The sequence below is a fragment of the Bufo bufo genome, chromosome 5 (assembly GCF_905171765.1).
Source record: "Bufo bufo chromosome 5, aBufBuf1.1, whole genome shotgun sequence".
NCBI classification, from domain to species: Eukaryota; Metazoa; Chordata; class Amphibia; order Anura; family Bufonidae; genus Bufo; species Bufo bufo.
In genome coordinates, this window is record NC_053393.1 from 547,007,370 (window position 1) to 547,032,156 (window position 24,787).

The 24,787-nt window shown below is 44.9% G+C and overlaps 1 protein-coding gene and 1 long non-coding RNA gene across 4 annotated transcripts in view; both read left to right on the forward strand.

The window, feature by feature from the left end:
* The window catches only part of LOC121000753, a 29,972-nt gene extending 5,508 nt beyond the window's left edge, over positions 1 to 24,464 (forward strand). Inside the window, exons 2-5 of the long non-coding RNA XR_005778888.1 lie at positions 2,325 to 2,335; positions 18,333 to 18,340; positions 18,715 to 18,725; positions 24,053 to 24,464. This is a non-coding gene — a long non-coding RNA (uncharacterized LOC121000753). The remainder of the gene's footprint in view (positions 1 to 2,324; positions 2,336 to 18,332; positions 18,341 to 18,714; positions 18,726 to 24,052) is intronic.
* Positions 346 to 15,114, forward strand: LOC121000752 (neoverrucotoxin subunit alpha-like). 3 transcript variants are annotated; one of them, XM_040431376.1, is made up of 4 exons: positions 347 to 491; positions 12,341 to 12,436; positions 12,589 to 12,693; positions 13,641 to 15,114. In XM_040431376.1, the coding sequence occupies exons 3-4, from the start codon at positions 12,612 to 12,614 to the stop codon at positions 15,041 to 15,043; spliced, it is 1,485 nt and encodes a 494-aa protein (XP_040287310.1). In that variant the 5' UTR covers positions 347 to 491; positions 12,341 to 12,436; positions 12,589 to 12,611; the 3' UTR covers positions 15,044 to 15,114. The 3 variants fall into 3 exon arrangements, with proteins under 3 accessions (XP_040287311.1, XP_040287310.1, XP_040287309.1); XM_040431375.1 differs by lacking the exon at positions 347 to 491 and adding an exon at positions 8,689 to 8,760 and having other exon boundaries at positions 12,339 to 12,436; XM_040431377.1 differs by lacking the exon at positions 12,341 to 12,436 and having other exon boundaries at positions 346 to 491.
* Positions 24,465 to 24,787: the final 323 nt, after the last annotated feature.

Below are 24,787 nucleotides of genomic sequence, written 5' to 3' on the forward strand. Positions count from 1 at the left end.
GTATTAAAAAAAAAAGCTTGCATGAATGATAATAAATAAGCGATTGTAATTGACAGAAAAATTGACAAAAATAAGTGACAAAAAACCCACTTATTGGGTATCCACATGACCGAAATTAAGTAACAATAAAGTAAAAAAAAAAAAAGCAACGTCCAAAATGGCTTTTTCTATATTTGCAATGTAAACAAAAAAAAAGTATATACAATACAAATGTTCTAAAAAATAAAAAAAATCTAATTTCTCCCACATAAAACTAGGCGTCATACAGCTGTGGCAGTGGAAAAAAAAAATCACAAAAAAAATGCTCCCCCTCCCCCCTTATCAGTGCCCCTTAGAAATTCTGCTTTCATGATCAGTTTATGTGGGGGGCGCAGCACCTCTGTATGACCACTAGGTGGAGCTGTCTGCATGGAATGCCCAAGCTGAAAGTGAAACTGTTCCTAGGCTGTGACTCCATTACCGGGGTGAGGCGGTGGACACCGGAGCTGCTGGTAAGAGAACACGTATATCGCTGTCTGGTGCGGACATTTCTCGACAGACCAGCGCCGTCATGCAGACTAGATCACACTGAGGATTTTAGGCGCAGGTTTCAGTGTGGATTTTGTGCAAGGCTGCATCTGCGCTGAAATCATTTCCCATTGTTTTCAATGGGAGACGACTGAGACACTGAAGTTCATGAGACTGAGGGTTTTTCAAGACCACGGCAAGAATGTCCAGGGCCACTCCTGGTGCGGACCCCTCGCAAAACCACAGCAGGATATTGACATTATCCACTATAACAGTGACCTCTACAGCCCCCACCCCTTAACACTGACCCCCCCCCCCCCCACAGTGCCACGTCTCCTTAAAATGGGACCTCCACAGCAGCAGCCCAACCCCTTAACTTTGACCTTCACAGCAGCCTGCCCCTTTAACAGGGAGTTCCACCGCACAACACCCCTTTAACAGTGACCTCCACAGGGGCCCGCCCCTTTAACAGTGGCCTCTACAGCAATCTGCCCCTTTACACTGACCTCCATAGCGGACTATCCCCTTAACTGTGACCTCCACAGCAGCCTGCCCCTAGGGTGGCCAGAGGTCCGGTTTTAGGCCGGACAGTCCGGCTTTCAGACTTTCTGCCCTCCGTCCGGCGCAGGGCCTGGACAGACACAGGGATGTCCTTTTGAACAGCTCACTCTCAGACAGCAGCACTGTGCTGTCTAAGCGTGAGCTGCAGGAAGAAAGTCACCATCCCTCCGAGGGCCGGCCTCACCACCGGGCATACCCGAGCAAGTGTCGGGGGCCACTGTTCATTAGGGGGCCCACTCATTTTCTCACTTCAAAATTGCGGCAGTCGTGGTCCCTTTAACCGCCTCCGGACCGCCTAACGCATGATCGCGTTCCGGAGGCGGCTGTCTCAGGCAGAGTCACGCATCTATGCGTCATCTCGCGAGACGCGAGATTTCCTGTGAACGCGCGCACACAGGAACTGCAGGTAAGCGAGTGGATCTACAGCCTGCCAGCGGCGATCGTTCGCTGGCAGGCTGTAGATGCGATTTTTTTTTTAACCCCTAACAGGTATATTAGATGCTGTTTTGATAACAGCGTCTAATATACCTGCTACCTGGTCCTCTGGTGGTCCCTTTTGCTTGGATCGACCACCAAAGGACACAGGCAGCTCTGTAAAGTAGCACCAAACACCACTACACTACACCCCCCTGTCACTTATTAACCCCTTATTAACCCCTGATCACCCCATATAGACTCCCTGATCACCCCCCCTGTAAGGCTCCATTCAGACATTTTTTTGGCACAAGTTAGCGGAGATTGTAAGAAAAAAAAAAGTCTCATATTCCACTAACTTGTGTCAAAAAATAAAATCTCACATGAACTCACCATACCCCTTACGGAATCCAAATGCGTAAAATTTTTTAGACATTTAGATTCCAGACTTCTTCTCACGCTTTAGGGCCCCTAAAATGCCAGGGCAGTATAAATTCCCCACATGTGACCCCATTTCGGAAAGTAGACACCCCAAGGTATTCCGTGAGGGGCATATTGAGTCCATGAAAGATTTAACTTTTTGTCCCAAGTTAGCGGAAAGGGAGACTTTGTGAGAAAAAAAAAATAATTCCGCTAACTTGTGCCCAAAAAAAAAATCTTCTATGAACTCGCCATGCCCCTCATTGAATACCTTGGGGTGTCTTCTTTCCAAAATGGGGTCACATGTGGGGTATTTATACTGCCCTGGCATTTTAGGGGCCTTAAAGCGTGAGAAGAAGTCTAGGATCCAAATGTCTAAAAATGCCCTCCTAAAAGGAATTTTGGCCCCTTTGCGCATCTAGGCTGCAAAAAAGTGTCACACGTGGTATCGCCGTACTCAGGAGAAGTAGGGCAATGTGTTTTGGGGTGTCTTTTTACATATACCAATGCTAGGTGAGAGAAATATCTCTCTATAATAACAACTTTGTATAAAAAAATGGGAAAAGTTGTCTTTTAGAGATATTTCTCTCACCCAGCATGGGTATATGTAAAAACTTCTCCTGAGTACGGCGATACCACATGTGTGACACTTTTTTGCAGCCTAGGTGGGCAAAGGGGCCCACATTCCAAAGAGCACCTTTAGGATTTCACAAGGCATTTTTAACACATTTGGATTTCAAACTACTTCTCACGCATTAGGGCCCCTAAAATGCCAGGGCAGTATAAATACCCCACAAGTGACCCCATTTTGGAAAGAAGACACCCCAAGGTATTCGCTGATGGGCATAGTGAGTTCATGGAAGTTTTTATTTTTTGTCACAAAAATCATCATTTTCCGCTAACTTGTGGCAAAAAATAAAAAGTTCAATGAACTCACTATGCCCATCAGCGAATACCTTAGGGTGTCTACTTTCCGAAATGGGGTTATTTGTGGGGTGTTTGTACTGTCTGGCCATTGTAGAACCTCAGGAAACATGACAGGTGCTCAGAAAGTCAGAGCTGCTTCAAAAAGCGGAAATTCACATTTTTGTACCATAGTTTGTAAACGCTATAACTTTTACCCAAACCATTTTTTTTTACCCAAACATTTTTTTTTATCAAAGACATGTAGAACAATAAATTTAGAGAAAAATGTATATATAAATGTATTTTTTTTTAAAAAAAAATTTACAACTGAAAGTGAAAAATGAAATTTTTTTGCAAAAATTTCGGTAAATTTTGATTAATAAAAAAATGTAAAAATGTCAGCAGCAATGAAATACCACCAAATGAAAGCTCTATTAGTGAGAAGAAAAGGAGGTAAAATTCATTTGGGTGGTAAGTTGCATGACCGAGCAATAAACGGTGAAAGTAGTGTAGGTCAGAAGTGTAAAAAGTGGTCTGGTCATTAAGGGTGTTTAAGCTAAGGGGGCTGAGGGGGTTAAACATCACCCTGCCTTGTCATACTGCCACTGCGCTGTCTGCACATGATGTCACTGCACAGGATGTCCAGGCGGGTGGAGCATAGGGTGGCCACTGGCTTCACCCAAGAAAGCCGGACCTCACCGGTCACGACCCCAAACCGATAACCACACCCACCTCTGTGAAGCCACGCCCATCACCTCCGTTAATGTTGTGTATTGCCCTCCGATATTCTTCTAGTTCTGTACAGGTCCAAAACATATGTAAATGATCGGCCTCAGGTGAATCACACCGTGGACAATTGGAAGTGTTTCTCAAACCCCATCTATTACCGTATTTTTCGCCCTATAAGACGTACTTTTTTCCCCCCAAAAGTGGGGGGAAAATAGCAGTGTGTCTTATGGGGTGAATGCTGCTGATTTTGCCGTATTTTCAATGATACACCCGCCGCGATGCCGCGCGGCGGGTGTATCAGCTGTGAGGGAGGAGGAGCTGGGGGCCGGCATCTGCTTTTATAATGACAGCGGGGCCCGTGCAGTGACTGTATTCTACTACACGGGCCCCGCTCACTGTATAATCGTATCTGTATTCTGTAATAGTTAATTGTGTATATAATGTAATCGCATAATCAGCGCTACTTACAACTACAAGCGCTCGGTAGGTAGCAGAGAGGAGGGAGGACGGGCGGGCGGCGCGTCACTCACTACGTCACGCGCCTGCACCGCCCACTTTATGAATGAAGCAGGCGGCGTGGGCGCATGACGTAGTGACTCACGCTGCCAGCGCCCGTCCTCCCGGCCTGCCTCCTCTCTGCTACCTACCGAGCGCTTGTAGTTGTAAGTAGCGCTGATTATGCGATTAGATTATATACACAATTAATTATTACAGAATACAGATACGATTATACAGTGAGCAGGGCCCGCGTAGTAGAATACAGTCACTGCACGGGCCCCGCTGTCATTATAAAAGCAGATGCGACCCCCACCCCCTGTATTGAGGGTCATTCACTACAGGGACACTGTTATAGAGGGGATCTGTGGATGACACATAGCATAAGATGCTATATATGTGTCATACACAGATCCCCCCCATAACAGTGTCATACACAGATCCCCATAACAGTGCCATCCAGAGACCACAATAAGAGCCACCCACAGATACCCCATAAGTGTCACCCACCGATCCCCCATAAGTGTCACCCACCGATCCCCCCCATAAGTGTCACCCACCGATTCCCCCATAAGTGTCACCCACCGATTCCCCCCATAAGTGTCACCCACAGATCCCCCCCATAAGTGTCACCCACAGATCCCCCCCCCATAAGTGTCACCCACAGATCCCCCCCATAAGTGTCACCCACAGATCCCCCCCATAAGTGTCACCCACAGATCCCCCCCATAAGTGTCACCCACAGATCCCCCCCATAAGTGTCACCCACAGATCCCCCCATAAGTGTCACCCACAGATCCCCCCCATAAGTGTCACCCACAGATCCCCCCCATAAGTGTCACCCACAGATCCCCCCCATAAGTGTCACCCACAGATCCCCCCATAAGTGTCACCCCTGTACGTGGATAACTTTTATACTAGTATCCCCTTGTTCCAGATCCACGTCCGCTTGTGGGACCGTGCGGAAAAATCAACGCGGCCTCCCTACCCACCCCCTCCAGGTACCTATTCCCAGGGGTGAGACCCGTGCCCTTACCAGTGGAAACCTGTTGCTGGTCAGATATAAGGACAAGAGGGATGTCCTTGTACTGTCTACAATTCACGGTAACGGCATCACCCCTGTCCCGGAGCGCTGGCAGCACAGGGACATTCCTTCAGTTCTATGAGGCAGTCCTCAAGGCCCTGATCTTTTCTGACCGGGAAAGAGCAGGCCGGAGTACCTCGGGAACTGGAGGCGCCCGGATCGTCCCTGGCCAACACTTTCCAGGTGTGGTCCCCCATACTGGAAAGAAGGGACGGATCCCAAAAAAGTGCAGAGTGTGTCACAGGAGGGGGATACGGGACACCACTACTCAGTGTGACACGTGCCCCGATCATCCGGGCCTCTGCATTATTGGTTGCTTCAGGGAGTACCACACTTCCATGGAGTACTACATTTCTAATCCCCTTCCCCAATTTTAATTCCATTTAGCCACTGACAAACAGAAAAAAAAAAATATGGTTCTTAGACAAAAACAAAACATTTAAAAAAATATTATTTTGTAAAACTAAAATAAACAAAAAAAGTTGACATATTAGGTATCGCCACGTCCGTAAGAATCTTCTCCATAAAAATACACCATGACCTAACCCCTCAGATGAACATGGTCAAAAAAATTAAATAAAAACGGTGCAAAAAAAAGTATTTTTTTGTCACCTTACCTCACAAATAGTGTAATAGCAAGCGATCAAAAAGTCATATGCTCCCCAAAATAGTGCCAATAAAACCGTCCTCTTATCCCGCAAAAAATGAGCCCCTATCTAAGATAATCGGCTAAAAACAAAAAAAAACTGACTATTAGACTATGGAGATGCTAAAATGTTTTTTTTTTGTTTATAAAAGGATAACATAGTGTAAAACCTAAATAAATGTAAAAAACATAGACATATTAGGTATCGCCGCATCCGTAAGAATCTGCTATATAAAAATACCCCATGATCTAACCCCTCAGATGAACACGGTCAAAAAAAAAAACGGTGCAAAAAAAAGGTATTTTTTTGTCACCTTACCTGACAAATAGTGTAATAGCAAGCGATCAAAAAGTCATATGCCCCTCAAAATAGTGCCAATAAAACCGTCCTCTCATCCCGCAAAAAATTAGCCCCTACCTAAGGTAATCGGCTAAAAAAATAAAAAAAAAGACTCTTAGACTATGGAGATACTAAAATGTATTTTTTTTGTTTATAAAAGGATAATATAGTGTAAAACCTAAATAAATATAGGTATCGCCGCGTCCGTAAGAATCTGCTCTATAAAAATACCCCATTACCTAACCCCTCAGAGGAACACGGTCAAAAAAATAAAATAACGGTGCCAAAACAGCTATTTTTTGGGCAAATTTTCAATTTTAATCCGTTTTTTTCCAGTAACAAAGCAAGGGTTAACAGCCAAACAAAACTTTTATTTTAATATTTTTATTTTATTTATTTTAATATTTATTACCCTGATTCTGCAGTTTACAGATATGCCCCATATGTGGTCGTAAACTGCTGTATAACCTAACGTCAGGGCGCAGAAGGAAAGGAACGCCGTATGGTTTCTGGAAGGCAGATTTTGATGGCCTTTTTTTTTTGGCACCATGTCCCTTTTGAAGAACCCCTGATGCACCCCTAGAGTAGAAACTCCATAAAAGTGACCCCATCTAAGAAACTACACCCCTACGGAAGTGTCACTGCGCCTGTGCCGAATACAGAAGCACACGGTGCAGGCGCGAGAATTCGGCCAAGATGGAGAGAAGTAGGCTGTCAATCTAGAGGAGAGGGGCGGGCTGGAGGGACGAGCTGGGCGGCAAAAATCGTGAGTAGACGGAGCCTCTAGGTGCTGAAAAGACGCCCCCATAGCACCTAGAGGCTCATTTGCATAGCAATAAAAGTTCGTTTTTTAGGGTAACCGCTGCAGAGAAAGGGATTACAATAGCAGGGTTAGGTAGAGCAGACACTAGCAGATCGCTAGTGTCTGACAGCTAATTAGGTCAAAATGTGGTGGTAGAAACCCTTTAAGGGCGTTACCCTCAGATCTCAACATAGGAATTTCCATTTTAAAAATTTTAACTTCCTTCTCCAGGACCTCTACAGATTTTTCTACAGTAGTTACTCTGTCCCGTATTTTAGAAACCTCATCTCTTATCAGAGCCACATCGGTCTGAATTACCCCAAGTTGAGTAGAGATTACTTTAATTAACTTTCAGTTTTTTTTACCGCACCTAGAATTTTATTCAGTGGTGAGGATTCGCCTTTGGACAAAACAGTAACATCATCTCTCTCCGGCCCCACCTCCTGAATGTAATAGTCAGCAGTGATGAGAGGCAGGGGCAATATTCAAATTCGCGAATATTCTTCATATATTCGAGAATTCGTGATCTCCAGTCATTATTTTCTTAAATGCGAAAATCGGAAATAAAAAAATTTGCGATACAAAAATTTGCGATCAACTCTACTCCTAAGAAGCAGTGAGGGATCATGGGTTCGGATGAATTTTTTTTTTGACTATTCACGAATACAAATATATATATAGCACTATATTCTAGATATTCGCGAATTCTCAAAGTGCCAATATTCGCGATAAAAATTGGAATTAGAATATTTGCGATCAACGCTAATAGTCAGAAACTTCTTGCATATTGGATCCACCTTTTTTAACTACATCCACATCTTGCGACCCTTTATGTCCCGCTCTTGTAGGGACAACCTTTGGGGACTTCAAAAATTGATCAATTTTAGACAATGCTGTCAGTTTCTGGCCTGTTTTGACCGATGTATGTTCAGCAGAACGCCTATTTTGCTTAGGGGCCATTTTTTTTTCTTCCCTTCCTCTTGCCCTTTTTTTCTCCCCCTTCCCATCTTTTCCCTTTAATAATAACTTTTCTTCGTTTCTTCTGCTTTTTCTCTTTTTTTTTCCCTTTCTTATGTAACACCCCACAGTGGCATTACCACCTTTTTTCCGCCCCTACTATCTCCTAAGGGTGATTCTGTGTCATCATGTGTATTTATTTCCATATCCTGGATAATGTGAATCTGTATTGCTGATTTTGCAACTGTTTAAGTGTAATGTACCTGGTTCACCAACAGATGGCGGCAGTATTGGCAGAGCTAGTTTGCCTGGAATGGAACCTTCTATCCATTCTAGCCTTCTCTAGAGAGGGAAGAGTTTAGCTAGTGAAGGTCAGTCTAAGGGATCCCCTGTAAGGGGAAGGAGCAGGTCCTCGTCCGTGCTGGGCAAGCCTGCAGAAGACAGTATAGAGTACCCCCTGCAAGGGGATGGCTGTGTTCCAACCAGCAGAGCACTGTCTGCTCTGCTGGGCCCGTAGATCTAAGCTGAATGCCTCCAAAGCTTGGAAGAAAGATTCCCTGGATAAAGAGAAAGATACAGATCAGGAGAAAGACAGAGTCAGACTACATTAAACTAAATACAGCAGAAAGGAAAAGTTTCTATTTAATCTGATAGCACAGCAGAGCCAAAGAAAGTGACAGATGTAGCAAAGCCGAATGTGTTTGCCTGCCAAAACTTAAGCCAAAGCTTGCTGATAACCAAGATAAGGTTTGGAAGATTGTTTCCTGATGCAAGTGTAATCAAGTAAAGCTGTTTCAACTTCAATAAAATTCTGGACTCCATTTATTCTGCAAATTCCTCAACTATTCACCCTATTATCACTGCCGCGGACGACCACACTTGGGGTTCCGGATACCCAGGTAGGAGCACCGTGACAAGTGCAAAGCCGCACCTATAGGGACACTATAGGTAACCCTCATACCACTCTGGTATGAGGGTTGCTTATACCTGAGGGTTCTACCATCACATTCTACATAGGGGGACTTAGTCCCTCGTTGCTGAAATGAAACTGGGGTCATGACAAAAACTCTAAGAACTGACATACCACCTGTAGAAGCGACCCCTGGCATGGGACCTGCCCTCTGCACTCTTACTTTTCTCTTTTATTTATTTTCCTCCCCTCTTTCTTTTTCTGACTTTCTCCTCTCCCTCCTCTCTTTGCCTAATTTATATTAATTACCAGAAAGGAAGATGGCGCTCAAAAGAAAAACAATTCATCCAAAAGAGGAAAAAAGTTTATACAAAATGCAGCAATCACCATTCCAGCAATATAATCATAGAGGCAACGAGTAATGGAAATCGTTTAATCTAATAAAACACAGCCAGGATGTTGGGGGTAGTACACAAAGAAAGGAAGGGAAGAATGAAACGATCAAACAAACAAAGGAGGACATGACGGGGAGACGGAGCGCGTCTTCTTCAAATCTGAATACTAGGGCCGTCGGAGAGCGATGAAGCGGAAGAACCGGAGAGGTAGAAGGGAACAAAGAAGGACCAGGGAGAGGAATCCTCCAGGAAGTGGCACATAGCAACAGGCAGTCTCGGCACGGCAAAGAAGCGGGAGAGATGCTGAGGAGGTCCGGAGATGTAACAGGACTTGCATGCGATAGAGCGCTCAGATCATCCAGGATAGAGCATGGATCAGTGTGGCGAGGAGGAGGGCGCAACATAGCGTGACTACGTCATCACGTCCCCGCCAAGTGCTAGAGGACTTTCCTAGAGGAGCGACCAGTGAGTCCTCGGCCCAGTTCATCACCACCACCAGGGGCTCTGTGAATAACTGTATAGTGTGGGGGGGCTGTATCTCCGCTCTCAGGGTTTTTCCTCTGGTCTGTCCGTGCACTTGGTTCTGTGGTAGTGCTACCACTATTGCCTAACCTGCTTACTGTCATGGTCTGTTTTGCCTGTGTCCTGTTCGCTTGACATCCTAGACGTCTGCCTTGGGCCTCCGGCACGTGACAAGGGGGTGGGGGGGGGGGGATTTGTGGCGTTCTCTATGAGATATAACTGACCTGTTCTCCTAACTCTCCAGGTCAGTACAATTACAGTGACATTTATATGTGTTTCCCTGTAAATGTAGGTCTGGATAGTACTGCCTCTTTGTCTGTCCTTGTGAATTATATAGGCACTGATAGTACTGCCTCCAGTAATGTAGGTATTGTGTTGTTTTCTTGTCTCTAGCAGTAAATAATGTAGGCACTTGTCGTTCTTCCTTTTTATAAATGATTAAGGCAGTGTTGTTACTACCTCCCTGTTCTCTCCCAGTAAATCATGTAGGTACAGATAGTACTGCCTCCCTGTCTCCCTCTGTGTATGATGTAGGTACAGATAGTACTGCCTCCCTGTCTCTCCTTGTAAATGATGTAGGTACAGATAGTACTGCCTCCCTGTCTCTGCTTGTAAATAATGTAGGTACAGATAGTACTGCCTCCCTGTCTCTCCTTGTAAATGATGTAGGTACAGATAGTACTGCCTCCCTGTCTCCCCCTGTATATGATGTAGGTACAGATAGTACTGCCTCCCTGTCTCTGCTTGTAAATGATGTAGGTACAGATAGTACTGCCTCCCTGTCTCTCCTTGTAAATGATGTAGGTACAGATAGTACTCAGGGCCGTCTTTACCAAGGGGCAGCTGCCCCGGGCCCAGTTGCTCCTGGGGGGCCCAAGGCAGCTGCCTCTTGAGCCCTGCTAGCCACTGCCCCGGGTGTCAGGCTGTCAGCTACACAGGGGGTGCTGCCATGCCTGCCGGCACTGAGTCCAGGCATCGTACTGTGTTAGAGCTGTGATCTAGGACCTTAGATGACATCATCACCATGTGACCAGTAACCTAGCAATATTACTGGTCACATGACTATGAGGTCATCACAGGTCCTACCAGGAGTGTTGCAGAAGTTAAAGAAGACCTTTCACCAGAATAAAGTATGTAAACTGACTATACAGACGTGTAGAGCGGCGCCCAGGGACCCCCCTGCACTTACTCTTATCCCCGGGTGCCGCTCCGTTCTCCGGTTATAGCCTCCAGTATAGTCATAGTTAGGCTCCACCCAGGGGAACCTGCCGGCGTCTCTTTCTCCTATGCTGTAGCGCTGGCCAATCGCAGCGCTCAGCTCATAGCCAGGCTATGAGCTGAGCGCTGCGATTGGCCAGCGCTACAGCATAGGAGAAGGAGACCGCGGCAGGTTCCACTGGGTGGAGCCTAACTATGACTATACCGGAGGCTATAACCGAGAACGGAGCGGCACCCGGGGATAAGAGTAAGTGCAGGGGAACCCTGGGCGCCGCTCTACACGTCTGTATAGTCAGTTTACATACTTTATTCTGGTGAAAGGTCCTCTTTAACTGTGGAGCTTTTTTGTGTGAAGATTACATCAGAAAAAGGTGACAGGGGCTGTTATGTTAATATACTGTAAACTACTGTATAGTGGGGTGCTGTATAGTGTGGAGTGCTATACTGCTGTACTGTATAGTGTGGGGAGGCTGTATTGTGTATAGTTTGGGGTGCTGTATACGGTGAGGTGCTATACTGTGGGGTGCTGTATACTGTGGGCTGCTATACTGCTCTACTATATACTGTGGGGTACTGTATAGTGTGGGGTGCTATACTGCATACTGTGGGGTGCACTGTAATGCTAGGGTGAGCCGAGCCCCGGTCTCCTTCCTGCAGAGCGGTGCCCACTTCCAGCCTGAGCCCAGCTGCCCAGAGCACTGATCCTGAGCCGCTGGAGTCTTCAGAACTGGAAGTATTTACAGTCATTCACTGGACTCTACCAGGGGTGTGGATTTTTTGTGTGTGTGTTGTGGTAGAGGGCGTGATTGCCTGCTAATGTGTGGGAAGGCGGGATCCAGGGGGCCCAAGTAAATTTTTGCCCCGGGTCCAATCAATATTAAAGACGGCCCTGATAGTACTGCCTCCCCCTGTATATGATGTAGATACAGATAGTACTGCCTCCCTGTGTCTCCTTGTAAATTTTGTAGGTACAGATAGTACTGCCTCCCCCTGTACATGATGTAGGTACAGATAGTACTGCCTCCCTGTCTCTGCTTGTAAATGATGTAGGTACAGATAGTACTGCCTCCCCCTGTATATGATGTAGGTACAGATAGTACTGCCTACCTGTCTCATGTACAGATGTAGCAGGGTTAGCACACAAACTCTTAACACAATGACTTAAGAAATTTGAATTATCTTGAAACAAAAGCAATTGAAGGTGTTTGCTTAACGCATTTAGTTTAGATAACACGTTTAATAAAGCATGCGTGTTAACCCTACTACATCTGTAGGTACAGACAGTACTACTTCCCTATAAATGATGTAGGTACAGATAGTACTGCCTCAATGTTCTCCCTGTAAATGATGTAGGTACAGATAGTACTGCCTCCCTGTACATAATGTAGGCTCTGATAGCACTGTCTCGTTGTCTCCCCCTTTAAATGACAAGAGGCTGAACCAGAAAGGAATGCTGGGAGATTTCACTTCTGACACCTACAGAATTGTGAATTCAGCTTTGGACACGCTAAAACTAAGGATCAGGACTAGGTGAGTAACGGTGTGTTTAATGTAATGTCATTTACTTTATATCTGTATGTAGATAGATACATGATATTTAAAGGTGAACACAAAGTCCAGGTGCAGACGTAACAAGCCCTTCATGTACTGACATCAGGCTGCGATGCTCTATTTCCCTGCAGGAGAACCAAGGACATCAATCAAAATGACTTTAGAAATCCCATCTCTAGGACGCCCCTTCTCTCTCGGGATGTTGTACGATTGTTATGAAGAGAAACTTGTTCCAGGTAACTCCATAAGCAAAATGATATCTTGTCTCAAAGGGGTTGTGTCATCTCAGACAATGGGGCATATCGCTAGTCTGATAGCTGCGGGTCCCACCTCTGGAACCCGCACCTATTTCTAAAACGAAGCCTAACATGAGGCCGGCGGTGCCGGGTTTGGCCATCACCAAGCCTTCCTATTGGGACTCCAGAATCCCCATAGAAATGAGACCTTAGGCTACTTTCACACTAGCGGCAAGGAACTCCGGCAGGCTGTTCCGGCGGGTGAACAGCCTGTCGGATCCGTGCTGCCGCTAGTGCACGCGTGCCCCCGGACTACCACTCCGGCCCCATTGACTATAATGATGGCGGGCCAGAGTGTCGGCGGCAGCCTTAAGGCTACATGTTTTTCTCTGCGTCCGTTCCATTTTTTTTGGGCTGATCGGATGGTTACCCATGCATTTCTATGGAGCCGTTAAAATTGCGGTGTAGTCAACGATTTATTTTCCGTGTCCGCTGTGCCTGTGTTTCCCATCCGCAAAAAAAGTATTGCATGTCCTATTCTTGTCCGCAATAAACGTTTTGCGGACCCATTGAAGTCAATGGGTCCGCAAAAAAAATGCGGATGACCAATGGAAGCCATCCGTATGTCATCCGCATCCGTTTTTTTTTTCGCGGTTGCTGGGAAACCTGTATATATTACATTTCAAGAATTACAGCCTTCAGTTTTTTTTGGGCGGACCACAAAAGAAAACTGAAGACACACAGAAACACAACCTACAAAATTTGCGGACAAACGGAACGGATGTGGATGTAAAAAAAAAACACGAACACGGTGAGGTGTTTACTTGGGTTGTTGTGTGGACTTCCTCATTTTCACAGGCTGCGCTGGTTTTCTACTGTATCGTGTCCTATGTCACATCTGCCTCTACCCTAAGTAATTCATAATGATCTTTTGTCTTTGGTCTTAGGCATTACCCTATGGAACAGAAAGGATCTGGCCAACAATATTTCCACAACGCCTCAAAATTGCACAGATTTTGAAGTGCTGACATCTGACACGGTTTCTGGCAAGTCGTCTGCTCTGAATGTCTCTGGAGAACTAAAGCTCAGTCTGTGGAGTGGCATGGTCGAAGTCGGGGGATCTGGAAAATACTTTACTGATACAAAGGAATCGAATAAACAAGCTAGAGTCACTCTGAAGTACTTGAGAACCACCAGGTTTGATCAACTCAGTATGAACCACCTCTGCCAAAAGAACATTACCTACAAAGATGTGTTAGACAAAGGGATAGCAACTCATGTGGTTACCGGCATTTTATATGGAGCCCAGGCATTCTTCATATTTGACAAAAAAATTTCCAACGCTGAAACTACTAAAGAAGTTAAAGGAAAAATTACAGGAATGGTCATGAAGATAGGAAATCTCACAGGAGAGGTGAATATGAATGAAGCAGGGAATGAAGAAGTCCGTCAGTTCAACTGTAAGTTTCATGGGGACTTTGCTCTGGAGAAAAACCCAGTGAATTACGAGGAAGCAGTGACAACCTATGCCAGCCTCCCAAAACTATTAGGAGAGGATGGGGAGAAGGCCGTGCCTATAAAAGTCTGGCTGTACCCCTTGAAAAACTTGGACGACAGAGCTGCCAGCTTGGTAAGACAGATTAGTGATCATCTGGTTTTCACAGCAGAGAACATCCTGCAGCAGATGTCAGAAGTCGTCATAGAGTGTAACGATCTGATGAGACATCCGGCGGCCATAATTTTCCCAGCTCTCAACAAGATCAGCCAGTTCAAGAAATTTTTTGAATATTTTAGGGCTACAGTCCAGAAAGAGTTGTCCCAAGTACTGCCAGCTATACGTTGTGGAAATATGGAAGAGTCTAATCTGGAGAACATTCTCACCAAGAAAGATAAATCTCCATTTAGGGACAAGAACATCAGGACATTTCTCATCAGAAGATGGCTGGAGATGGAGACTGTCCATTCATTATTAAAGCAACTGAAGGATATCAGAGTGGTGTCAGGGGAAAGAGAGCTGATAAAAGAACTTCTTGATCCAAACTTTCAAAACACAGTTTGCGTTAACTTCTCCTCCTTGGCTTCTGAAGACCCGTATCTCTCACATTTAGAGTCCTGGCTTCATGAGAAAACTTGGGATCTTCATGACAGTTTTAACGAAGGGGAAAATCAACAATGGTTCGAACAAAGAGAAATACATAATAAGATTGAGCAAATTGTGCAACGATGGCAGGGATTTTCTTCGGTACCAGCTAATTTCCTGGTCACATCTGTTGAATGCAGTACATATCACGGAATCTGTATTCATGTTTACAATAAGGGTTCACTCCAGAGACACTGTATGTGTATCTAAACCGTTGTTTTATTGCGGTATGGCCCTTTATTGTTTTCTGAATGGGTTCAAGGCATGAGGTGAACTGAATCAGGACCCATTCATTTCTATGGGGCCGTTCACATGAGCGGTAATTTTCACACATCACTTCTGCGTTGCGTGAAAATCGCAGCATGCTCTATTTTGTGCATTTTTCACGCAACGCAGGCCCCATAGAAATGAATGGGTCTGCGTGAAAATCGCAAGCATCCGCAAGCAAGTGCGGATGCGGTGCGATTTTCACGCACGGTTGCTAGGAGACGATCGGGATGGAGACCCGATCATTATTATTTTCCCTTATAACATGGTTATAAGGGAAAATAATAGCATTCTGAATACAGAATGCATAGTACAATAGCGCTGGAGGGGTTAATTTTTTTTTAACTCCCCTTAAAGGGGTTATCCGACTTAAAAAAATATGTGTTAGGGCTGCTTTATACATCATTAAAGATACATTTCTAATGTACTCACTTTATTGATTTTGCGCTGTTTCCACACTGCTGATTTGGGTCATGTGACCCCCGACGTCATCAACCCTTCTCAGGCACTGACGTCTCGTTTACAAGCTTCCCCCTGCTTGAGGGAGTGGCCCAGCTCTGTAAACGAGACGTCAGAGCCTTTGGTGCCCGCCCCCTCTCTCCCTGTATCTGGCTGCCGCGATCTCATTAGCATATTGTGAGAGTAATCACATTGAGGTGTTTTAAGGTATATCCAGAATTATATAGACATTAATACATCTCACTATAAACTGCTATATACACTGTAAGAACAGTATAACAAAATGTCTGTTAGAGTCCACAAGAGCAGGTGTAGCGGCATGACGTAGGTGTGCCGCGCTCCTCCTCTGGCTGCCCTCTCCTCTCTCTCCCCACCTCGCTCCTGGATGTGTGTCACCGCAGGAACGCCAATCCTAGACCGGACTGGCCCTGGCTAATCGAGCCCAGATGGGACCGATGGGACCGTGATCTGCCTAGAGTAACCTCCTGACTTGACTTGCCTGATGGGACTTGCCGCCGGCCGCTTCGACCTGCCGCCTGCTGCGATCTGCTTTGGCGTGGCTTGCCGTCTGTTGCCTGTCCTGGGCGGTCTTCTGCTGCTGGATGCGATCTGTTGCCTGCCGCTTCGTCCTCCCGCCTGCCGCCTGCTGCTGACCTATGGTGCCTGCCTTGATCCGCTGCCTGCCTGCGGCCCGCTCTATGGTATTTGCTCTGCCCCTTGTTCGCTGCCGGCTGTGACCCGCCTAACGTTGTTCGTTGCCTCTGATCGGTGGTGTCCCTGTGTTTTGCCTGCATGTGGTCTGCTGCCTGTGAGGTATTGGGGGCGCTGGAGCTGGTGAGCTTGCTGGGTTTCTGAGCTGCGGTGTCCGTGGGTGGAGTGGAGAGCCTGGGTTTGGTGTCTGGCGGGTGAATTCGGCGATATCTCCCATCTATTAACACACTAACATTCTTTTGGAGACGGCAGTGGTTTGGTGTTGTTTGCGGGGGGCGGTGTGAGGTCGGGGTGCATTATACTTCTCGGAATTTCTGTGGCCCTTCTGTGGCCCTTGTTGGATTCCTGTTGGATTCCTGCCAGCTGTATGCCTCGCTGTGGTCGTTGGAGCTGGGTCCTGTGAACTTAAGGAACGGTATCCCCCCCCCTCTTCTCTACAGATGAAGCGACAAGGCCCAGGAGGACCCTTTTCCATGGATAGATGTTAGGTCTCCCTTTATCTATTTATTTGGATGGTCCGTCTAGATGGATTGCCCCTGTGAAAATTGCAGTCGTCAGGGGGAAACTTACTTGGGCGCTTCTGTTATTATAGCGGGGTGACTGAAAAGTTATAGTTATTTAGTGGTCCCGCCACACTTTCATGTATATGATTCTTATAGAATGATTATCAACTATATTTTGTTTGTTAGTGGCTATGTACTTTTCCCTGCCCTAGGTGATGACTGTTATATAATTACCTGTAACCGTTTATAATTTTATATTTAGGGATGTAACTATCTTTTTAGTCTGTAACTATTTTGAGGGTAGGGGTGTGCATCTACCTAGTATCCACTCTTTTTCGGGGCTATATTTTCCTGTAATTTACTTTCTCCTGCCTATGAGTATTTGATACTATCAATAACCGTCTTTTTGTGGGGTTGAGTTGGGTCCATAGTTGGGGCGTTGAAGTGTCTGTATAACTGCAGCTTATTTACTTAGATAAAAATGCCGGCAAAATTTCGCAAATCGGGAGGAGTGACCTCCCCAAAAGGAGGATCAGGGGGGAGTCCACAGGCCCGATTAGATAAATTTCTGAAGTCACCACCACCTAAAACCAGAGGAGGTGTACATAGATCTGCTTCTCAGATTGAGCCAGGATTAGAGAATACGGATCAGTTAGAACGGGGTTTACCAAAGGGCAGTTCCTCCCATATCGAAGGTTTTGATAGTATTAATAAAAAAACTCCAGGATATACTGGGAGTAGTAAACGCTACTAATACTTCGGTGGCAGAGTTGACTTCTTCCCTTGCAGTAGTTCAAGGTGATGTTACCATAATAAGAGACGAAATGTCGAAGTTGAGACTAAAGGTGAAGGAATTGGAGTCTGCAGTCAACTCTGTCACCGTAGAGAACGGTGTAATAAAGAACAGACTAGAAGAGGTAGATGAAGACCGCTCTTGGTTAAGAAGAAAAGTGGTAGAGCTGGAGGATAGGTCTCGTAGATATAACCTGCGGTTAGTAGGGTTTCCAGAAGGGGCAGAACAGGATAACCCGTCAAATTTCATTCAGAAGTGGTTGGTAGAAAGTCTGGGACCGGACTATGATGTGTCTACCTTCTGTGTGGAAAGAGCCCATAGAATCCCCTTCAAAAAACCTCCTCCAGGGGCCCCTCCCAGGGCAATCCTGGCAAAATTTGTTTGCACAAAGGATCGGGATTGGGTCCTTAGACGCAAAAGAGAAGTAGAAAATATAAAATTTAACGGTAATCTGATATCAATTTTTCCCGATTTCTCGCGAGAGACCCAAAATAAAAGAAGATCTTTTTTTGATGTGAAAAAAAGATTGATTGCAGCTAAGATTAACTATTCAATGTTATATCCCGCTAAATTGAGAGTGGTATACAATGATTCTGTGCGGTTTTTCTCCACACAGTCGGAAGCGGTGCAATGGTTGGACCTAAAGGGCCTATGAAAAGTACGGAAGGTGGGTGAGGAGGGAGGTTAATGAGGGGAGGTGGCAGGGGGGAGGTTTGGTGGTAGGAGAGAGGTTGATGGGTATTGTGAAATGCCCTGTCAACCATAGAGGGGTTTGTTTTGGGGGTGGGTTTAAGGGAGGGATTGGCTGCCGTCGGTCGCTGTGCAGATATGCGTGCCTCTCCGTTAAGAAAGGGGGGTTAGAAACTCCGTTTATCCATAGGATATGCCGTGTAACATTCTATTTTGGAATGTGAGAGGGCTGGGAGACAGGGTGAAGAGGACGGTGGTATTTGATCTCGTGGTCCGCCATCTGCCGGCGATTGTGGTACTATTAGAGACCCATGCTACATTAGACAGGATTTACATACTGAAAAGGAAATGGGCCTCTCTTGAGTACCACGCTTGCTACTCTTCTTATGCAAGAGGGGTTAGCGTATATATTCATCATGGGATGGAGTATCAGCCGCTAGATAGCCTGATTGATAAAGAAGGGAGATTTGTATTCCTCCACGGGTATTGGAAAGGGCAGGAGGTCATACTGGCTTTTATCTATATTCCCCCACCATTTAATGCAACGGTGTTTTCACAGTTAGTCCAATATATATCCACAAAAAATCAATGTGCGCTATTAGTGGCAGGTGACTTTAATGCAGTACCGGATCCTGAGCTGGATCGGTTCTCGTCGTTCTCCGGGCGCGGGCGCGCGGGATCCCCCTTGTCTGCTGTATGCCAGGAGCTGGCGCTGGTTGATATCTGGCGCCACCTCTATGGCAATAAAAAAATCTTCTCATGTTTTAGCCAGTCATTCGGGTCTATGTCCCGTATAGATCTGGCATTTGCAAGTCGGGATCTGTGCGGTCGCGTCCTGAGAATGAGGTATGAACCTCATGGAATCTCGGATCACTCCCCAGTTCTTGTTATATTTGCGGAGGCCCCTAATACAGGTAGAATTTTTAAACTGAACCCGCACTGGTTTGATGTGATAGGGGAGCAATCTCGAATAGACCAAGATATTCAGGAATTTTGGGACTTTAATGTAGGATCGGCACATATTCACTACGTGTGGGACGCTTTGAAAGCCCATATAAGGGGCTTATACTTTAGTAAAATTAACAGGTTTAGAGCGGAAGTACGGCGCAAGGAACAACAATTGACAGACTTAATAAGGAGTTTGCGCGCCGCATTAATTGACTCCTATACGGAGCAATCCATTAATCAGTTAAAAGAGGCCAACTTACAGCTTAAGACGCTCCTATATAAAAAAGCACATCATAAGCTCCTATTTCAAGGCCAGAATCGTTTCTGCGAATCTGGTAAAACGGGCAGGTTTTTGGCTCGTCTGGTGGCCAACCAGAGAGAGTCTTCCAGTATAAGAGAAATCAGGAGCTTACAGGGTGCTGGGGTGAGTTCTGCAGTGGAGATAAGGGAGGAGTTTGCGAGATATTATTCCGCCCTTTATAAATCTGAGTCTATGTCTAGCCGTACTGATATGGATCAATATCTTCAAAGATTAGAGCTCCCCCAGTTATGTTCTCAAGATAGAGAGCTCTTGGACTCCCCCATTCTTTTAGAGGAACTCCAGGCGACCCTTTCCTCTCTAAAATATGAATCAGCCCCCGGCTCAGATGGATTGCCGTTTGATCTACAGTCATGTGAAAAAATTAGGACACCCTTTGAAAGCATGTGGTTTTTTGTAACATTTTTAATAAATGGTTATTTCATCTCCGTTTCAACAATACAGAGAGATTAAAGTAATCCGACTAAACAAAGAAAACTGAAGAAAAGTCTTTTCAAGATCTTCTGTAAATGTCATTCTACAAAAATGCCTATTCTAACTGAGGAAAAAGATAGGACACCCTTGCCCCTAATAGCGAGTGTTACCTCCTTTGGCTGAAATAACTGCAGTGAGACGGTTCTTGTAGCCATCTACCAGTCTTCGACATCGGTCTGAGGAAATTTTACCCCACTCCTCAATGCAGAACTTTTTCAGCTGTGAGATGTTTGAGGGGTTTCTTGCACGTACAGCCCTTTTCAAGTCACCCCACAGCATCTCAATGGGATTCAAATCTGGACTTTGACTTGGCCATTCCAGGACTCTCCATTTCTTCTTTTTCAGCCAATCTTTGGTTGATTTACTAGTATGTTTTGGGTCATTGTCATGTTGCATGGTCCAGTTCCGCTTCAGCTTTAATTTTCTAACTGATGGTCTCACATGTTCTTCAAGCACCTTCTGATACACAGTAGAATTCATCGTGGATTCTATGATGGTGAGCTGACCAGGTCCTGCTGCAGCAAAGCAGCCCCAAACCATGACACTTCCACCTCCATGCTTCACAGTTGGTATGAGGTTCTTTTCTTGGAATGCTGTGTTTGGTTTACGCCAAACATGTCCTCTGCTGTTGTGTCCAAATAATTCAATTTTGGACTCATCTGTCCAAAGAACATTATTCCAGAAGTCCTGGTCTTTGTCAACTTTATCTCTGGCAAATGTCAGTCTGGCCTCGATGTTTCTCTTGGAAAGCAAAGGTTTCCTCCTTGCACACCTCCCATGCAAGTTAAACTTGTACAGTCTCTTTCTGATTGTAGAGGCATGTACTTCTACATCAACAGTAGCCAGAGCCTGCTGTAGTTCTCGAGATGACACTTTAGGGTTTTTGGAGACCTCTTTTAGCATCTTGCGGTCTGCTCTTGGGGTGAACTTGCTGGGGCGACCAGTCCTGGGCATGTTGGCAGTTGTTTTGAAAGCCCTCCACTTGTAGACTATCTTCCGGACAGTGGAATGGCTGATTTCAAAATCTTTTGAGATCTTTTTAAATCCCTTCCCAGACTCATAGGCTGCTACAATCTTTTTTCTGAAGTCCTCTGACAGCTCTTTTGCTCTCACCATGGTGCTCACTCTCACTTCAACAGTCAGGAGCACACCAAACTAAATGTCTGAGGTTTAAATAGGGCAAGCCTCATTCAACATGCAGAGTAACGATCTACTAATTATGTGCACCTGGTGTGATATACCTGTGTGAGATCTGAGCCAATTTAAGAGGGAATACATGTGAGGGTGTCCTATCTTTTTCCTCAGTTAGAATAGGCATTTTTGTAGAATGACATTTACAGAAGATCTTGAAAAGACTTTTCTTCAGTTTTCTTTGTTTAGTTGGATTACTTTAATCTCTCTGTATTGTTGAAACGGAGATGAAATAACCTTTTATTAAAAATGTTACAAAAAACCACATGCTTTCAAAGGGTGTCCGAATTTTTTCACATGACTGTATATAGGTATCATGCTAAAGTACTTTTGCCGATCCTGCTTTTAGTCCTGAATGAATCCCGGTCATGCTGCTCTTTACCTCCATCATTTAGAGAGGCAGTGATTATCTTGGTCTTAAAAAAGGAGAAGGATCCGTGTGATATGGGGTCATATAGACCCATATCACTTTTAAATACGGACTACAAGATTTTCGCAAAAATTTTGGCCAATCGTCTAAAGAGGGTTATAGCGAGTTTGGTACATCCCAATCAGACGGGCTTTATCCCGGGACGGCAAATACAGATGAGTCTATATAGGGTTTATTTGAATTTGTCTGTTGGGGGCAGTGTAGACCACTCCATTCTGTCTTTAGATGCCGCAAAAGCGTTTGACAGGATGGAGTGGTCCTTTTTGTGGGCTACAATGTCCCATTTTGGCCTTGGGAATTCGTTCCTGGAAATGACTCAAATGCTATATGCACAGCCAGTTGCATCTATTAGTGTTAACGGTATTAGCTCTTCCCCCGTTATGATGCGGAGAGGGATGAGACAGGGTTGTCCCCTGTCTCCTCTCCTCTTCGCTCTTTTTATTGAACCATTGGCTTCCGGGATTCGCTTAGATAGTCGTATAGATGGTTTTGGAGTTGCGGGAGTGAGCGATAAAATAAGCTTATATGCCGATGACGTGATTCTGTTCCTGGATCAGGGATGGAAAATTCTCCCGTATGTCATAGAGGTAATAGAAGAATATGGCAAACTATCAGGTTATAGAATTAATTGGTCAAAGTCATCGCTCCTCCCGCTGAACCGCAAAGCCGTAGATGAGGGGAGGCGAGTTCGTGTTTTGGCCCCTAATGATACTTTAGATTATCTGGGGGTTAAGATTGGGGTCCCTATAAATAGGTTTTATGATCTTAATCTGGCCCCGGTTTTGAATAAAGTTAGGGACAAAATCAGCGCTTGGCGGAAATTGATATTGGCACAAACGGACCGAATAGCTTTGATTAAAATGATTATCTTACCGATAGTTTTGTTTCCGTTGTGTGCCTCCCCAATCTGGATCGATGATATTTTTTTTCATAGGTTGGAGACTATGATCAATGATCTAATTTGGGGAAGGAAGAGGGTGCGTATAAAGCAGAGGTATCTATGGTTGTCGGAGGTAGATGGTGGGCTGTCACTACCTTTTTTTCAAGGTTATTATTTATGTGCACAGATTTAGCGCTGCTGTTATTCAAAAGAGAGTTTACTTTCACGATATTTGACAAAAGTTTTTGATAAACCAGTTGATAATATTTTTGCATGTTTGGAGACTGGGTTTATGGGGATGAGGAGGTCCTTGTCGATCCCGTGCTCACTGCAGAGGGTTTGGAACAGACTGAAGAAGATCCTTAAATCTTCCGGTCCGTTTGTTTTCACCCCTCTGTGGGAGAACAGGGGGCTGGAGGAGTTCTTCAAAATTACAGATTTTGGTTATTGGTCACGTAACGGTATCAATAGGGTGTCTGACCTTTTTTATATGGGTCGCTTTAAATCACTTTTGGAATTTGGTTTTACTGATAGTTCACCATTAGATTTATTTATGTATGCACGTTTGAAACATATATTTGAAACCTCTAGGAATAGGGTTCTTATTTTTCTACGAGAGAATATATTTTTTGATTTTTGTGACGCCCAGAAGTATGAAAAGGTGAAGTTATCTAGACTTTATGCGAAATTCCGAATGGCACTGGCAACTGTAACGCCTTTCAAAAGCACAGATAAGTGGGAGCAAGAGTTGAATTGCCCCCCACTACAGTGGTCTACTATTTATAGGAATGTGAGAAAGGCGACAGTTTCCAGTGCGCATAGGCTAATTAAATTTAAGATACTACATAGACTGTATTATACGCCTAAAACCCAAGGAAAATTTCCCCAAAATAAAGATCGGGATTGCTGCTGCCCCAAATGTGGATATGTTAACGCAAACTATGTCCATTTGCTTTGGAGCTGCAGCAAAATAAGAAGTTATTGGGATGAGGTCTTCACTATCCTACAAAAGGAGAGCTCAATGAACTACAACCCGGGAATTTTGATAGTGATCTTTGGAGATTATGGGTCAGAAGTGGAAGTCCCGCCCCAGGTCAGACGGATTTGGATGCGGGGATTGATGGTCGCTAAGGCTATATTGATAAAGTATTGGGGCTCTGTCTCCCCGCCCTCAACAAGGGAGTGGAGTTCATACCTCCAAAAAATTAGGGTATACGAGGACATTGAAAGGAAACGGAGAGTTGCACGCAGAGCTGCATAGCTATAATTCATACTGATACTATTCTATATAACAATGAATGGAGTGGACGGCAGCCAATGGGGGGGGGGGGGGGTTGATATAGTTATTATTATATATTATCTTGAGGGTGTCCTTAGGATGTTGTGTAGAATTTTTCTTGTAAGGATGTCTATGATTGCCATGCTGGGCACACCATTGTGATTGATATTGTTTTATGTATTAATATTATGATTTGGAAAATAAAAATATATATTTATTTAAAAAAAAGAACAGTATAACCTTTATCATATATTCCACTTGAAAGATTTACTCAGGCTAAGGTCATTGTGCAAGTTGTTTGTTGGACAATTATCAAGTAGGCCTTATGACATTGTACTTAAAATTCTAAGAACTGTGGATATTGATGAGCCAACATTAGGATGCGTCCACACTAAATGTGGAAATATGACCTTTTATTCCTTTTTGGACCTTGTCACAATGATGTATTACTCTGTTATGAAAGGCTCTTATTGCCAATATGTATCACGTGTAATTATATAACTTGTACTGACCAATCATAAGTACTGTAAACATCTTCATTATTTTGATACTCCTATAATGAGATATCTATAAAATAAACTGCTGGGGGTGGTCTAAGTAGATCTCCTCAGACATATCTATCTGCATGTGTCTGTGTATTTCTCGGCCGAGCTAATTAATCAATCTCTGCTTACCTAAAGAACCACTATGACAATATCAATAGAGCAGCAGGGCTGTCATTACTGTGCAAAACAGAAGCTCCTGTGTTGCACTGAAAGAGTGTACAGGAGAGCTCTGATTAGGAAAGGGTTACCCAGGTGCTGCCAGTCGCTGTATTGCTGTGATCCAGGAGCAGGAATGAAGGACAAGCAGCTCAGCCAATAAAAGGGAGAAGGCAAGTCAGGACAGCCAATCAGATGAAAGACCCGCCCTCCCTGCTGTTTACACTGGAGAGTAAAGACATGTGCTTCTGCCTGGGCGCTTAGGTTTCCCAGGGAGAGGAAGGTGGGGCTGACTGCATTGTGTATATT